At 59.2% G+C, this 16,721-nt stretch overlaps 1 protein-coding gene and 2 long non-coding RNA genes across 3 annotated transcripts; 1 reads left to right on the top strand and 2 right to left on the bottom strand.

Annotated features, from left to right (window-relative positions):
• Positions 1–8,483: 8,483 nt before the first annotated feature.
• Positions 8,484–11,240, bottom strand: LOC118655033. Its single transcript, XR_004967189.1, has 3 exons — positions 10,844–11,240; positions 10,562–10,672; positions 8,484–9,246 (listed from the first exon to the last, which is right to left on the bottom strand). It is a non-coding gene; the product is annotated as an uncharacterized LOC118655033 (long non-coding RNA).
• A 261-nt stretch (positions 11,241–11,501) lies between these two features.
• Positions 11,502–12,981, bottom strand: LOC118655007. The gene is made up of 3 exons (XR_004967177.1): positions 12,808–12,981; positions 12,205–12,297; positions 11,502–11,553 (listed from the first exon to the last, which is right to left on the bottom strand). It is a non-coding gene; the product is annotated as an uncharacterized LOC118655007 (long non-coding RNA).
• A 188-nt stretch (positions 12,982–13,169) lies between these two features.
• Positions 13,170–15,871, top strand: LOC118655062 (ras-related protein Rap-2c-like). Its single transcript, XM_036306497.1, has one exon. It carries the CDS (start codon positions 13,224–13,226, stop codon positions 13,824–13,826), a length of 603 nt encoding a protein of 200 aa, XP_036162390.1. The 5' UTR covers positions 13,170–13,223; the 3' UTR covers positions 13,827–15,871.
• The last annotated feature ends 850 nt before the right edge of the window (positions 15,872–16,721 follow it).

Below are 16,721 nucleotides of genomic sequence, written 5' to 3' on the forward strand. Positions count from 1 at the left end.
CCTCCCATCCACTCTCTCTCTAAAGACCAATGGAAAAAAATCCTCCCGTGAGGACTTTTTAAAAAGAAGTATTATGACTGAGGAGTCCAGGTGGACTGTTTCACTGCATGCAGCAGGCCAGAAGCATGCCACTAAGTGTTTGGAGGGGAGCAGGAGTTAGTTGTGTGTGAGACAGGATGTCAGGGAGCCTGTCATTTAAATGGATGAGTCAGCGCAGCTGGTGTGGCTCAGTTGGGTGAGCATCGTCCCATGAACCAGGAGATCACCTTCTGATTCCCGGTCTCGGCACACTAGTATGGGCGTGCAGAAGACAGCCGATCCATCTTTCTCATCATTGATGTTTCTATCTCCCTCTCCCTCCCCCTCTCTGAAAATCAATAAAAACACATTGGACAAAAAAGCGGATGAGTAAGGAAAGCTGCCCCCTACATCAATAAACACCCTTGCTTAATAATGTAACCCATGGAAATGGAAAAGCAGTCTAAGACATCCACTCCTTGAGCAGTACAGAATGCTCCTCTTGTGCTACGTGGAGCCCTGGCTCCAGCTGCCACTCCAACACTTGACTGGAGTCCGAGCAGAAAGGGTTCACCGGGCCCTGATGCTGGGTGTGCTGGGGGGAATATTGCCGTCTCTCCCGGGCTGGACTGGATTCTGACTTCCCAAGTACATTTGGCGAATGTAGCGTCATTTGTCCATTATTCAGTTCATTTACTTGCTGTTTTCTGTTTTTTGATCCTTCCTCCCTTGGTTATCCGGGATGACAATTTAGCAACGGAACAACGAAAGAGTGCCCTTTGGAGCAGAAAGAAGCATGTTGCGGTCAAAGACAAGCCTCCAGTGGCCAGCTCTGCTTGGTCTAATGTCATGAAATGCTGCATTTAATGCACCCACCCTCTCCTCCCTAACTTGCCTCTCCCTTTTTTCCGACCACGAAGATTTATAATCCTTTCCCTTTATCCCTGTCTTGATCATATACCCTTTATTTCTGAAAATTTTTTAAGTTTCTTTTAAAAGAACAAAAAAACTCCAACAACAACAACAACAACAACCAAAGCCCAAAGAAAACCAGTTCGCTTGGAAGAAGAAAAATCCTGAACCTAATGGAAACCTCAGTCGCCATGACAACAAGGCCACGCCAAAGCAGGAGTCACCATCGCCCTGACTTAGTGGCTTGATGTGTCCCCTACTTGGCCTCTTGCACCGGCTGAAACTCCTGGGCTGGCACGGCCTGGTCCTCCCTCGGCCTGTCTCCCGTGGGTGCAGTTGGAAAAACGAGGTCTCTCTGGCTTGGCTGTGTCCGCCGCTCTGCTCCTCCAGGTGACGCCACGCAGTGGAGGCCTGATGTCAAGCGGTAAGATTTGGGTGCTTCAGACTTCATGGTGGGTGTGACATTGAGTGGCTGAGGGGCAGGGGGGCAGGTCCTGGGAGAGTGAGGAGGGGCCCGCAATCCCCACAGTGGGTGTGGCTCCGGGCCCACAGCCCCGGGGCTGCCTGGAGCCCGACGCTGTGCAAACAGCCTGTCCTCGTGCTCCCGGAGCTCCACCACACGCCTGTGCCACTGGGATTGGAGAGCCCATCGCCTGTCCCACGATGAGGTAGTTGCAGGTCTTTTCGGGGTTTTGCCCTCATGTTTTTTTGTTTTGTTTTGTTTTGTTTTTTTGTTTTTTTTTTTGTTTTTTTTTTTAATTGGGATTCTGTTTAGCTTTGACAAGAGTATACGTTCATGGTAGAAAATTCAGAGATTGCAAAAAGCACAAAATACCAGGTAAACTCATGGTGCAGTCAAAGTCACCATGCGGAGAGGAGGACTTCTTAAACAGAGGGTTGTTCGGGTGGTAACCAACTTGGTTCTCAAATCCTAAGGGTGCCCTCCTGGACCGTGAGGGCCCGGACCACAGGTGTGGAGTGGTCCTAGGCAGACTCAGGTCAGGGTGCTTTGAAATCAGGGATCTGAGGACACAGTGTCTCACAGCAGGTGTGCCCAGGAGTTATGTGTTGGCCTTGTGCCAACATTTGGTGCAGCCTCATGAGTTGGTCCCCCAAGTTCTCCCAGCTGCTCAGAGCCCGCCCTGTGAGCGATGGGTAGAGTGGTGGCCTCCGCTCAGGCCTGCGGCCAGGGCCTCCCAATCAGACCACAGCCCGTGAGGCGCAGCCCCACCTCTGTCCCTGGGCTCCGTGGGCCCCGCTGCCTCTGCTGCTAGGCCTCGGTGTGGTCGCCCCCCCTTGGCATGGGGTGTTGCAGCCCCTTTTCTCACTGTCCTTCTCTGCCCCAGGCCCTGGGGACCCGATACTGAAGGGAGTGGCCCTCCACGGAGGCAGCCTTGACCACTCAGATGCCTCTGCTGACCCAGCACCCAGGCCTGGTGTCCTGACCAAAGGCGCTGCGGGAGCTGGGGTGACGCTAGGCTGTGAACAGCCTGAGCAGGAGTGGAAACTTTGGTCCTGGCCATGTGGCCTGTGAGGGGCGGCCCTGGGAGGGGAGGGCTCTCCGAGAACCCTCCTGCCCTCACTCCGTCCTCTCCATCCTTCCTCTCTTCTCTGTAGGACACTCCCAGGTGCCCGATGACCTGCCAAGGTACCTGCTCAGAAACACCTTTATCTCCTGACCACCGGGGGCCAGGCAGGCGCACCTGCCAGGAGCAAAGGGAGGATGCCCTCCAGCTCTGTGCCCGCAGGAGGACTGTCAGCCCCAGCGGGGGAAGCTGCTGATGGAGGGGCGGTATGTGAAGCCCAACTTGAGACCTGCTGAGCCCGAGGCCCACCCAGTGCGCCCTGAGGCAGCCCTGCCTCCCCAGAGCCTTTCTCTGGGCAGAGCCAGGCCACCCCATTCCCCCCTTGCCCCCCCACCTCCCACACAGCTGCCCGCTGGTGCCTGTCCCTAAATAGGGCGGTCAGCCTAGCCTCAGCCCAGCTGCTTGGGACCGCAGGCCACAGGCCGGCAAACAGGAGTCACCTGAAGGCGGGGGTTCAGAGGACTCGAGGGGCAGAAACAGCCAGCCACACCCTCTGCCCCAGCTCCTTCACCGCCAGGGTCCCCAGTGCCAACCACTGGACAGGAGGCGCTTCTCACTGGCTCCCCCAAAGGAGGAGAGGCTGGCTCCCCTGCAGCCTCCGCCACGGCCCCGCCATGGCCACGGGAGGTGGCGGCCGCAGCAGCTCCAGCCCCAGCACCACACAGTGACTGCAGCCCCGGCTGCCAGGACGCGGCCTCAGCCCCGGACGTTCAGGGCAAGTGGCCACCGTGGCCCCTGTCCTGGCAGTGTCAGCTTCTCAGAGCCCGACGGGTCCAGGGCAGGACCACAGAGAGGGGCTCCCTGCCAAGAGCCCACGCAAGTCACCCGAAGTGGCTCCCACGCCAACGGGGCCCTGAGAACGTCAGTCATGGGAACAACTTAGAGAGAAGGCGGGCGTCGCCACAGCTGCGTGGGACCAGCAGGTGGAGCTCAGACGATGAGCGTGGCCGTGGGTGACTGGTCTTTTGGACCCGCAGGCCCTGAGCCTTCAAACTCCTGACGCCCCTTCTGACCACCAGGGCCCCTTCTCCCATCGGCCTGAGGGGCCGGGAGCGACTTTGGAACAGGGAAGCCCAGACCGGCCAGACGACCAAGACCTCGCAGCCCTGGGTGGACCTTGGAGTCGGGCTCACTGTTACCCCAGAGCATTGCCGAGCCAGGCCTGGGCCCCACACTCCTGAGCCCGGGGCCATCCAGGCAGGTGGCCTCAGGCTGTGCCTCTCTCCAGCTGGCTCCTGGGCCCCGGACCTGCCCCCGGGTTCACTTTTCTACCATCATGGGCTCTGCCCCGCCTGGCGCAGAGAAGCCCTGCCCGCCCCCTCCCAGCAGAGGCCACAGTGTGCAGAGGGGAGCGTGTGCGAGAGGCGGGTGCAGCCTGGTCGGTAACGCGGCTGTAGCCCCCGGTGTCCACCATCGAGGATGACACTTTGAGTCTTTGTTTCTGAGTCACTCCCCGGGATAGAAACCCAATTTACTACATTCCATACCCGTGTAGGCACTCATGAAATATATGTGTTTTGAGGTGTCCCCCAAATGGATGTACCACAGGCTGGCTGTCCACCAAATGTACACGCACTTTAACAGCTGAGAACTCAGTTTTCCCTCCTTTTCAGGGTGAGCGGATTTGATATAATGGGTGAAGCCAGACTCAGCTTGGAACCAAGAAGATGTATCCTCTGGACTTTGTGATGGGGACACATCCAGGATGAAGTGTCTGGTCCCGAACGGGCCCCAGTCCAGGCATCCAGGGCCGCTGTGGACAGAGGATGCGCAGAAACACTGAAGGCAGCGATTCTCGGTGTTTGCAGTTCCATTGCTTCAGCAGCAGCAGCGCCTGCACCAGAACTGACGTGGCCACGGAGCCGCAAACATCAAGAATCGTTCCTTCGGTTCGGTGTTTGTACGCATCTCTCTCAATAGCTGCCCTTGAATCCTCGACTGCTTGGTGTTGGGTCCCCTCAACTTTATCTTTTCTGTGTCCCCATAAAAAGTCTTGTGGAGACATAGTCTTCGTTCAAATCTTACCGTCTTCACTGATTTCTTCAAATCTGTTCAAACTGAAACGGAGTGAAAATTAAGTGCGTTATCAGCTGTTAATGTGTCTACATTTTGGGGGGATACTACATGTACATTCAATGGAGAGAATTTTCCATCAATTATCTGACCTCTTTGTACCTGTTTTGGGGGACAGCCTGTATTTACATTCAATGGGGACTCATTGTCCATCAGCAGCCCAACCTCTCTTTACCTTTTTGGGGGACAACCCATATTTACATCCAATGGGGACTCATTGTCCATCAGCAACCCGACCTCCCTTTACCTTTTTCGGGGACAGCCCATATTTACATCCAATGGGGACTCATTATCCATCAGCAGCCCGAGCTCTCTTTACCTTTTTGGGGGACAGCCCATATTTACATCCAATGGGGACTCATTGTCCATCAGCAGCCCGAGCTCTCTTTACCTTTTTGGGGGACAGCCCATATTTACATCCAATGGGGACTCATTGTCCATCAGCAGCCCGAGCTCTCTTTACCTTTTTGGGGACAGCCCATATTTACATCCAATGGGGACTCATTGTCCATCAGCAGCCCAACCTCTCTTTACCTTTTGGGGGACAGCCCATATTTACATCCAATGGGGACTCATTGTCCATCAGCAGCCCGACCTCTCTTTACCTTTTTGGGGGACAGCCCATATTTACATCCAATGGGGACTCATTGTCCATCAGCAGCCCAACCTCTCTTTACCATTTTGGGGGACAGCCTATATTTACATCCAATGTGGACTCATTTTCCATCAGCAGCCCAACATCTCTTTACCTTTTTGGGGGACAGCCCATATTTACATCCAATGGGGACTCATTGTCCATCAGCAGCCCGAGCTCTCTTTACCTTTTTGGGGGACAGCACATATTTACATCCAATGGGGACTCATTTTCCATCAGCAGCCCTACCTCTCTTTACCTTTTTGGGGGACAGCCTATATTGACATCAGTTGGCATCAATCTTTCTCTTTGGGAGTCACACCTCTAGTGTGTATATGGCCGGTTCCTGACACATGGTTTCCGGTTTACTAAGGTGCTCTCCTGGGATGGGCTTGGCCTGGGGACCGGGGCTCTATAAAGAGATTTTCCTTTGGCCTTAATGTGCTGACAAAGAACTGGGTGTACAAATGTGTTCTCTCTCTGAGTTCTGTGACCTGTACTGATTAGCCATTGATTCTGGAACACAAGGATGGGATGGTAATAAAATGAGTTGGAGTAGCATTGAGTCCTGGATTTCCTCACCGCTCGTCACTGGCAGCGATGCCCGGGCTCCGGGCTCCCCGCGTCCGCCCCCGGGCCCTGGGCCCCTGGAATGCAGACCTCCCTCAGCCAGGAGGCCAGAGAAGGGGAAGCCACGTTTCCTATTTCCCAGGCAGCCCCTCTTCCCAGGCCTTGGTGTATTTAAGTCCCTCTAAGTGGAATCCCATTTTGATTTGGGATTTCTATCACAGCAGGAGCTCAGCTTAAAATGATCCTTGGGTTTTCCAAGGCCACTCAACTAGGAAGAGTCCGAGGAGGGAGGAGGACGGCAGGTGAAGATCCCCCCTGACCTGACCTCATGGCGGCCCGTCCAGCTGCCGCCTGCATGTCCCTCCTACCTCACCAGCCTCTTCTGTTAGGTGCTTCCTGTGGCCTCCTTTCCCCTTCTTTCCAAGGCCCTGACCCTGGGGGAGCCGCCCCCTCTGCGAGCTGCCCTCCCCAAAGATGGGAGCCAAACTGAGCGTGTGGACCCCTGCAGGCCGCCTCCCCTCCGCCATTGGCTGTTGCAGGGTCTGAACCTGACCGGTCACCCCTGGGAGCTCTCAGCCTCTGTCCCCTGATTCTCTCCCCTCTGGGACAGCTCTTCAGGGCGCACACTGGCCGGTCCCTGGGTCCCCCCTCATCCTTTCCACAAACACTCATTGGAGTTCCCTGTGTGCTCGCTCCCGGGTTCCACCGTGGAGGCCACCCCCCCCCCGACCCTCTGCAGGGCTGAACCACCTGCTCCCTAGCACTGACCGCTCCTGAGCTTCAGGCCTGAGGTCGCTGCATTAGACCCCCTGCCTGGGCTGCAGGCTTCTCCATTGTCCCTGACTCCTCTGGGCTCCCTGCTTATCCAAGGCCACCAGCTGTCAATCACAGAAGCCAAAACCTGGGGTGCGGGCTGGACCCCTCCACTCTCCACTTCCCACAGGTGATCGCTCCCCTGAACCTGGGTCTGGAATGGATCTGGAATGTGCCCACCCCTCTTAGCTGACTGTTCTCATCCCAGGTCCCCCCGACACCCCTGTCCCTGGGTCTTGGCAGGGCCTGGGCAACTGGTCTGCCTGCCTCCCACAACTTCTCAGCCCCCTGGCACCTCTGGCATCCACCCCGCTGACCTACCTTTGTGAACCTCCCTCCCTCAGCCTCCACACCAGCTACACCCGTCCTTCTGCGGACTATGTATTCCATGTGACTCACCAGGGGGGTGCACCCCACCCGCCCTCACCCCCCTCCAGCCCCAGACAAGCTGGTCGTACCCACAGCTTTCACTGCCATCTTCCCAGAAGGCTCCCAGCACCACTAGCCCAGGACTCTCCTGGGAACCCCCAGATCTGTTCCCAGCTTGGAGGTCCCAAAGACACCTCCACCCTACAATGCTCAGCACACTGTTCACGCTCCTCCCCCACCAAAGTCTCTGTGCTCCTCCTCTCATCCCCTCTGTCCCCTTCCCCCAGACCATGCTGGGCATCGCCCTCCCTTCCCCGTGTCCTATCCTTCACTCCCCCAGTTGCTCCCAACTCTGACTTCTCACTCACATACCACCCAACCCAGGGGGTGGTCCCCCCGGGGCTGTGCCACGGGATCCTGTTGCTGAGGGAGCACACAAACCAGGCCCTCCTGAGCTCCAGGGCCCCACCTCTCTGCACTGGCTGGGTGCTGCGCGCTCTGGGGGGTGGTAAACATCCACGTGACCGCTCAGGGCTGAGGTCTGCCTGCAGAGTGGGCGGGGTCACCTGTGGCACCAGAGGGGCTCCCCCTGGGGAGAGCAGGAAAGTGAGAAAATGGGAAAAGGTCAGACACACCTCGGGAAAGAAGCATCCAGCCACATGTTTATCAACCAACCAGAGGAAGAGGAGGGAGTGTGTTTATATGTACACACACACACACACACACACACACATCTATATATATATATATATATATATATATATATGGCTAATATGCTAGGTGTCCATCTGTCCAGTCGCTATGATGCACACTGACCACCAGGGGCAGACACTGAGCGCAGGAGCTGCCATGACGCGCACTGGCCATTTACAGATAAATGGCACCACAGACCTGGCACCCACAAGCAGCACTCAGCTTCCCCCAAGTGGGACACAGCCCCCACCTCCTCCCTGGAGTGACAGCCCACCAAATTGCAGCCTACGCTGCCCAGACCCCCTGGCGCAAAATGCAGCCCATGGCCCTGCCCAGCCTAAAAACGTGGTCAGCACCAGGTAATTACATCACATAGCAACGCCTGGCTTCCTCTCCCTAGCAACTAGCCTCCTGGGAGTTTCTTCAGCCCAGGAACACGACTTGCTTCATAGCCAGGTGCAAACATTTTACATTTTAACCAAATGTCCGTGAAGTGTTTTCCCACACCTCATCTCATTTGATGCTCACAGAAGTCCTGGAGTAGGTAGATAGGAGACTCAGTGGAACCACATTTTCTTTTCATTACCTGGAAAATGGAGATTTAGAATGCCTAGAAACTTGACCTGACTGAAAAGAAGAAATGGTGGACCTTGAAAATGACTTCAGGTTTTCTCACTGCGCAGAATATAGTCAAACACTGCTGCAGGTAAATATTTCACCCTTTGTTCTCCCTGCGTAATCTACAATGATAATCTGCTTCATGTTGATACTTAATGTTGTGTTGCTGACGATTACCTGAAAGAGAAGTTGGGGTGCTTCACTGGGCTGGAAAAAGTTTAGCTAAATCAGAAAGCAGGTCTAACTAAGCAAGTTCATTCTATATATATATAAAAGGCTAAGTTGACTAGCACATGCATGATACATATAACTCTCACTAGTGCCAATTGCACAAGTGTTTCCATCTGTCCTTGTTGATTGTGAATTTGGTTGACACTTCTGTTATAGAGAAAGGGCAAATAGCGATATTAAAATATTTCCTCTAATTAATTTCCTTTCAATGTGCACAAATTCGTGCACCGGGCCACTAGTATGTATATAAACATGTATATACATAGACCATTGATTCCCTTAGAAAGCTCTCATTGATTTTTGCCAAACTTGTGTATTTATAGCCAACCTATGCTTGCCCTCAACTGACAGATAAGTGTTGTTCCAACGAGAATGCTAGGTGATGCTTGCTTTTATGTTAGCAGGTAAGAGAAGCTCAGGCTCCCAGCAGCCCTGCCTTCCGGGCCCGGGCACAGCTTCTGCGGCTCGGCCCTAAGTCAGGCAGCTCCATTTCCCGGTGGAATCACGGGAGCCGGGCCCCTTCGTCCCTCACCAGCAGAGCTCACTCAGCAAGGGCAGCGCGGGATGCGTCCCTACTTGGGGACTGACAGTGAAGAAAAGAGAAACAGGAAGACGGCTCCACTTCCTCTCCGCGGACAGGCGCCCATCAGCCCTTGACATCCTGGCGAGGACAGAGATTCCCAGCAGGAATGTGGCTCCAGAGTGATTAGCAACAGGAGTGCTCAAAGGCTGTGGGTAAAAAGCAAACTGGTTAATGTAAACTACTGAAAAAGGAGGAAAAGGGCCCTGGCCGGTTTGGCTCAGTGTCTAGAGCGTCAGCCTGCGGACTGAAGGGTGGCGGGTTCAATTCTGGTCAAGGGCACATGCCTGGGTTGTGGGCTTGATCCCCAGTTGGGGGCGTGCTGGAGGCAGCTGATCAATGGTTCTCTCTCATCATTGATGTTTCTATCTCCATCTCCCTTCCTCCCTGAAATCAATAAAAATATATTTTTAAAAGGGGGGGAGTAGGGGAAATCTATTTGGAAATCACTTAGACGTAGAACTGGTTAAACGATGAATGTGGTGGGACAGGGTCTACTCTACCCTGTGTCCTGGATGATGCTTCTCCACCTCCGGGGTCCCCCGTACCCAGAGTGCGGGGAACAGGCAAGCGGGGGCCTCCATCTCCCAGCTTCCCAGGCCATTCCCAGGCCCCGGAGGCTCGAGATCAGGTCGAGCAGAGGAATGTTCCCGGGGAAACAGCCCGTCCCCACATGAGGAAAAATGTCCCGTCTGGATAGCACTTCACTTTATGGGCACACATGGGAGCCCATGCAAAGCATCGCTGTCTCAGGGGGAAAGTGGGTGCTGGTGTTTCCCATCATGCTTTGCTTTATCCCTGTCCTAGTCCAGGGTTAGAAAGACAGGCCGGGTCACAGATCCTGTGAGGTGGTACAGCTTCGACACCCAGGTGTGATCCAAGGTGCACCCGGCCAGCGTGGCTCAGTGGTTGAGCATCGATCCATGAACCAGGAGATCACGGTTCGATTCCCAATGAGGGCACAAGCCCAGGTTGCGGCTCAATCCCCAGTGGGGCAGGGAAGGGAAGTGGGGGGGGGGGGCGTCCAGGAGGCAGCTGATCAATGATTCTCTCATCATTGATGCTTTTATCTGTTCCTCTCCCTTCCTCTCTGACATCACACAGCTGGGCTCCCTCAGGCCCAATCCGGGCCTCCGAGGGGATGTCGGGAGCCCGGGCTCCTGGGTGCCGGCCGTGCCCGGCCATGGCCATACCTGGTGCGCCCAGCTCCGTGCTGTGCAGGGCACCGGGGCGCCAGGCCCAAAGGTCTGGTCCTGGAGGAGCCGGAGCACAGAGACCCGCGGAGGCCCGGCCGGCACCTGTGACGCCACCCCCACCCGCCTGGCCCACGGCTCACTCTCCCTGGCCGGCTCGGGTCTCTGTGCTCCTTCGGGGAAGCCCCGTGGGCCCAGGGGAGGGGCCCTGCCCCCTGCCCCCTGCCCCCTGCCCGCTGCTCTCTCCCACCGCTGGGCCCTGAGCGCAGACCTGCTGTTTGCTGGACGCGCTGTCACTGCTGGGCTCCACTGCCTCTCATCTGAGGGGTTTTCCTTGTGTGTCCTGGGACTTCTCTACAGCGGCTCCCGAAAGAACTCGGGTCTAAAACAGATCACGCTCTCCAGACCCGCTGCCCCGGTGCGGGGCCAGCGCGGGCAGCATCTGCGGGCAGGAGAACCCCACGCAGGGAGGGGCCACGCCGCCCCCAGGAGGGGGCAGCAAACTCGCCCTCCTCCCTCCCTGCATCTGTTGGGGCTGGAGGCCAGACGGTACCTAGACTGCGGGTCCCGGGGCCTCATTTCTGCCACCCGCTGAGCAGGTGAGCCAGGCCGACTCTGCAGCCAGTCCCTCCGTCATCGCGCAAACACGGGGTGAGCTCTCTGCTCAGACCTGCACCCGCAGTGCCTCGCCTCTGGCCCCAGCAGGTCACCGGTTTCTCTCTTCCAAGGCCCCATTCCTGACCCTCGACATCATTTCCAAAAGTAAACGGTTTGCCCGTAAGATCATGTCTCATGTCATAGATTCTGCTTTTGGAGGGAACGTAAATTAAGAGAGCTCGGCCTCGCCGGTGTAGCTCAATGTTTGAGCATCGACCCAGGAACCAAGAGGTCACCGGTTGGACTCCTGGTCAGGGCACATGTCCGGGTTGTGGGCTTGACCCCCTGTAGAAGCTGTGCAGGAGGCAGCCGATTGATGAGATTTCTCGTTGATGTTTCTATCCCTCTCCCTCTCTCTAAAAAAAAAAAAAAAATCAGGAAAAACATTTTTTTTAAAAAAAGAGTTAGGCCCTAGCCAGTTTGGCTCAGTGGATAGTGTTGGCCGGAGGACCAAAGGGTCTCAGGTTCGATTCCGGGCAAGGGCATGTACCTCGGTTGCAGGCTCTTCCCTGGTCGAGGCCCTGGTCAGGGCTGGTGCAGGAGGCAACCAAGGTTGTGTGTCTCACATCGATGTTTCTCTGTCTCTCCCTCTCTCGTCCACTCTCCCTAAAAACCAATGGAGAAATATCCTCGGGTGAGGATTCACAACAACAACAAATTATTTCTTAAACACCTAAAGCGTAATGACTTCACATCTCTGCTCAGGCCCAGCCCTGCCTTCCTGCAGGAGCTTGCACGGCCCGGGGCCTCCACGGCGCTGGCTCCCAGGGCTGCCCGCTGTGTCCCCTCCGCAGTCACCCGTGGGAGCTGCTGAAGCCGGGCCTGAGCCGCGTTCCTCCGAGGGTGTCTGCCGCCCCGTCTTTCCAACTGGCTTTCAGTTCGTTATGTGGCGGGCAGAGCCCGGCAGGGCCCTCTGTTTAGAAACCCGGTGTGGGCTGTGCTGGCCGCGGGCTCATGCTCCACGGGAGAGACTGGTGCCCCAGGGAAGATGCAGCCTCGGCCCTTGGACTTCACCTCCGGCCTGTGCTGCCAGAGGCCGGGCGTTCCGGCTGGGTCAGCGTCGGAGGGGGTCGGGCAGGGAAAGGGGAAGCTGGGTACCTCCCCTGCAGCCCCCACCCCGCCCTCAAGTCCTAAGGCATCTGCTGCCAGGAGAAGAGGTGGGGTTTCCTCGGGTGACCAATCCCAGGGCTCTCTGCCCAGCCCCCGGTCCTCGCCCCGGCCTCCCCACCCCCAGCCTCCCCACCCCCAGGAGCTCACCTTCACGCACAGGTGCACTCTTCAAGGCGAAGGGAGCAGGTGGATGGTGAGTTACGCTCTAGGCCAGGAGGCCGGTGGAAAGCAGGGCGGGTCCTGGGGGCGGTGAAGTGTGAATGACCTTTTAGCAAAGTCCCCTGGGCCTGCGCAGCCAGAGAGGGGCTGGGGGGAGGCAGAGGAGGGGAAGGAGGGACGGCGCAGGAGGGGCCTTCCTCTGAAGCTCCCTCCAGGTTCCCCCTCTCTGGGCCTCCCCCTCTCTAGGGCCTCCCCCTCTCTGGGCCCTCCCCCTCTCTGGGCCTCCCCCTCTCTGGGACTCCCCCTCTCTGGGACTCCCCCTCTCTGGGACTCCCCCTCTCTGGGACTCCCCTCTCTGGGCCCTCCCCCTCTCTGGGCCCTCCCCCTCTCTGGGCCCTCCCCCATTCTGAGCCCTCCCCCTCTCTGGGCCTCCCCCTCTCTGGGCCTCCCTGCCTGGAGAGGGCCCAGCTGTGCAGCCAGTCAGGCCTGACCTTCAGCGAGGCCAGCCTGGCTCCCGGCCACCAGGCAGACTCGGGTGGGGAAGGGGTGGGGAAAGCTGCATTCCGGGGCGACGTGGAAGGATCGGGTTACCTTCCTGGGCAGACCCAGGGGCTCTTCTCGGGAGGCGAGCCGGGGCCTGGACGGAGGGCAGCTGCGTCCCAGGACGGTGGGAGGAAGGCCGAGAGGGATCAGAGTCTGGGTTGAGGGGCGAGCTGGGGGGGGTGGGGAGGGGAGTACGTGGAGCCTCCAGGCCCGGGGCTGGCAGACACCCGAGAGGGACGAGGAGCGGGGGCGGGGTGAGCCCCAAGCGCGGGGGGGGGGGGGGGGGGGGGCGCAGATCGGGGCCTGAGCTAACGCAGACGCCCGCCCGACCGCCGGCGCGGCCCCACCCGGGGCCCCCCTTCCCCGCGTCCCCTCCCCTGCGCTGGGTCCCTCCCCTCCCCCGCCGCCCCTCCCCCGCCCCGCGCGCCATTCCTCGCCTCCCGCCGCCGCGCAGGGCGTGCGCCATGGCCGGGCTGGTGCCGCGACCCGCCAAGGGCTACCGGGTGGTGCTGCTGGGCAGCGCGGCCGTGGGCAAGACGGCGCTGGCCACGCAGTTCGCGTGCGGCCGCTTCCCCGAGCGCTGCGAGCCGGCGGTGGAGGAGCTGTTCAGCAAGCTCATCGAGGTGAACGCGGCGCCCGCGCTGCTGGAGATCGTGGACACGGTGGGCGCCGAGCACCTGGTCACGCTCCGGGACCTGTACATCCGCAACAGCGACGGCTTCGTGGTGCTGTACAGCGTGCGCAGCGAGGCCTCCTTCGCGGCGGTGCGGCCGCTGCGGGAGCGCATGGGCCGCCTGCGGGGCGCCCGGGCCGTGCCGCTCGTGCTCGTGGGCACCCAGGCCGACCTGGACGCCGAGCGCCAGGTGCTGACGGCGCGGGGCCGCGCGCTGGCCCGCGAGTGGCGCTGCCCGTTCCTGGAGGTCACGGCCAAGAGCAAGCGGATGGTGGACCAGGTGTTCACGCAGGTGGTGCGCGAGATGGAGGCCCTGGCCCCGCCCGAGGCGGAGGCCCGCGCGGCGCCCGCGAGCGCCCCGGGGACCGGGCCGTCGGAGAGGTTCATCGGCTAATGCGCGGCCACCTTCGCGACGGCGAAGCCCGGAGCCCGCACCCGCCTGTGGAGCCGTCCAGCCGCCGCCGAGCGCCTCCTGCGGGAGCGGAAGCCTGGCCCGCCCCGCGCGCTTCTGGACCCTCGGCGAACCCTCTGCAGCTGTTTTCCCGACGATCGCGCTTTGAGAAACCAGCAACCTCACATCCCGCCCCGCCCCGCCCCGTCCCCCTTGGAGAGCGCGCCAGCCTTTTCCTCCCGTCGCGGTCCTTACAGAGGATGTTTCTTTTTTAATCCACATCATCAGACATTTGAAATTGGACGAGGACGTGAGCTAGCGGTTAGCTTTCGATTCGGTGAGGCCTGGTCCCCCTGGTTTAAGGCCTGAGCTGCAGAGTGAGGTTCCCCTGTGTCTCTTATTAGTTCTGAGGCCGGGCGGCTGGAGAGGGATAGTGGGGGGGCGGGGGGCGGCGAGCAGCTGCCCTCACACAAAGGGCTCAGAGCTGCCTTGTTCTCCAGCTGAAGGAGCTGGAGCGACTTGGGAAGCTGGTGGTTTCGCTGTTTGCCTTTCCAACGCCTGAAGCCGCTGTTGGGGCCGTTTCCACGCTGCCTCTGCTTCTCTTATTTTCCGGGAAATGGTTGGTCACTGGAGGGAGGTGGCCCTTTGTGTTTTTGCAGAAATTCTCTCCGCCGCGGTGCCTATTCTCTGTTCGGCAGCAGGACATTGTGTGTGTGAGTAACGGGACCCGGCCGCCCACAGAGAAGCAGAACGTGCGGGTCCGGTCTGACCTCCCCTTCGAGGCCAGAGGCTGCCCTGGCCGGTGCGCAGGCTGTTCTGGAACCTTAAACTGCGACCGTCCGTCCGTCCGGCTGCGAGTTGCTTGTGCTTATTCGCGAAGAGAACCCTCTCACCTGCCCTGAGACACACTTTTCAGGTTGAAGGCCTCGCCTCGCCATCGGAGCATCTTTCCAGGAGAAATCGACAGGAAAGCCCCACGCCGCCCGCGGCGCCTGTAGAGGGAGGCTACAGCGCACTGAGTGCTGTTTATGTGGCATGTGACGTCTGACTGGAGAAAGGGTTTTATCTGAACATGACATTTACATCCATCTGAGAAGCTAGGAGTGCCTGGCAGTTCCCCCAGGAGGGCCGGCTGGGGCATCCCCTGTCCCCTCTCCCTCTCCCAGGACATGGGGACATGGGGTGGGGGAGTTGGGACCCAGCTGCCCCACTCCCCTCTCTAGCCCTCTGTCCCCTCACACCCCTCTAGGCCATCATTTCTTACGTATATTTAGTTGATTTCAGGGAGGAGGGGAGAGGGAGAGAGTGATAGAAACATCAATGACGAGAGAGAACCATTGATCAGCTGCCTCCTGCACGCCCCCCCCCCCCAATTGGGGATCGAGCCCACAACCTGGGCATGTGTCCTTGACTGGAATCGAACCCGGGACCCTTCAGTCCACAGGCCGGCGCTCTATCCACTGAGCCACACCGGCCAGGGCTGGGCCATCATTCTTCAGGGGACATTTCACAGGGAGGGAAGGGAGGAGGGCTGCAGGCCAGGGCAGGGAAGCACCCTCAGGGCCTGAGCTCCTATGTCCAAAGCTGCCCCTTCTGCCTGCGGGAGCAGACAGGACCGCCGGACGGAGGGACGGACGGACGGACGGGTTGGGCTGCAGAGGAAGCAACAGGGAGTGACCAGCACCACCCCAAGAACCGGAAGCTGGTGACCCCTCCCCGGCCCCTGGCCCCCCCTGCCGAGGCCTCCGGGGTCTTGCCTCCCCCTGGATAACAGGCCCGTCCAGGAAACAGTGTACAAATAGCGATTCTCCCGCTAGGCTCCCGGGACCACCTGGGTCCCTCCCACTCAGGCCCGCATTTCAGCTCAGAGCGCAGGGCTGCTCCTGGCTGGCGGGGCCGCATGACGAGTGACCGGGCCCACATGCTCCGCCGCTGTGACCTCAGGAACCTGTATGAAGCTGCCTTCTGAGTGTGTCTGCAGACACGCGCACACATGCTCACGCACGCACTTACCAATATACACACAATAAAAAACCTACTAGCACACACTGCGATTTCTTTCTCTTCTTACTGCTAATGTGTAACTCCGTGTGTTACACACGGGTTGCCCGCAGTTCCTCTGCAGTCACCTCAGTCCTACATGCCCTGAGCAGCAGAGCCCCCGCTTGTCAGGGAAGACCCAGGAGAGGACCAGAAGCCCTCAGGTGAGGCCCTGAGACCCCCCAGGTGAGGCCTTGACACCCCCAGCTAAGGGCCCTGACACCCCCCAGGTGAGGGCCCTGACACCCCCCCAGGTGAGGGCCCTGACACCCCCCCAGGTGAGGCCCTGACACCCCCCAGATAAGGACCCTGAGACCCCTCCCAGGTGAGGGCCCTGAGACCCCCAGATAAGGACCCTGAGACCCCCCCCAGGTGAGGGCCCTGAGGCCCCCCAGATGAGGACCTGAGACCCCCCAGATGAGGACCTGAGACCCCCCAGATAAGGACCCTGAGACCCCCCAGGTGAGGGCCCTGAGACCCCCCAGGTGAGGGCCCTGAGACCCCCCAGATAAGGACCCTGAGACCCCCAATAAGGACCCTGAGACCCCCCAGGTGAGGGCCCTGAGACCCCCCAGGTGAGGGCCCTGAGACCCCCAGGTGAGGGCCCTGAGACCCCCAGATAAGGACCCTGAGACCCCCCAGGTGAGGGCCCTGAGGCCCCCCAGATGAGGACCTGAGACCCCCCAGATGAGGACCTGAGACCCCCCAGATAAGGACCCTGAGACCCCCCAGGTGAGGGCCCTGAGACCCCCCATGTGAGGGCCCTGAGACCCCCCAGATAAGGACCCTGAGACCCCCAATAAGGACCCTGAGACCCCCCAGGTGAGGGCCCGGAGACCCGCAGGTGAGGACCTGTGA

This window comes from Myotis myotis, unplaced genomic scaffold, assembly GCF_014108235.1.
Source record: "Myotis myotis isolate mMyoMyo1 unplaced genomic scaffold, mMyoMyo1.p scaffold_m19_p_41, whole genome shotgun sequence".
NCBI lineage: Eukaryota > Metazoa > Chordata > Mammalia > Chiroptera > Vespertilionidae > Myotis > Myotis myotis.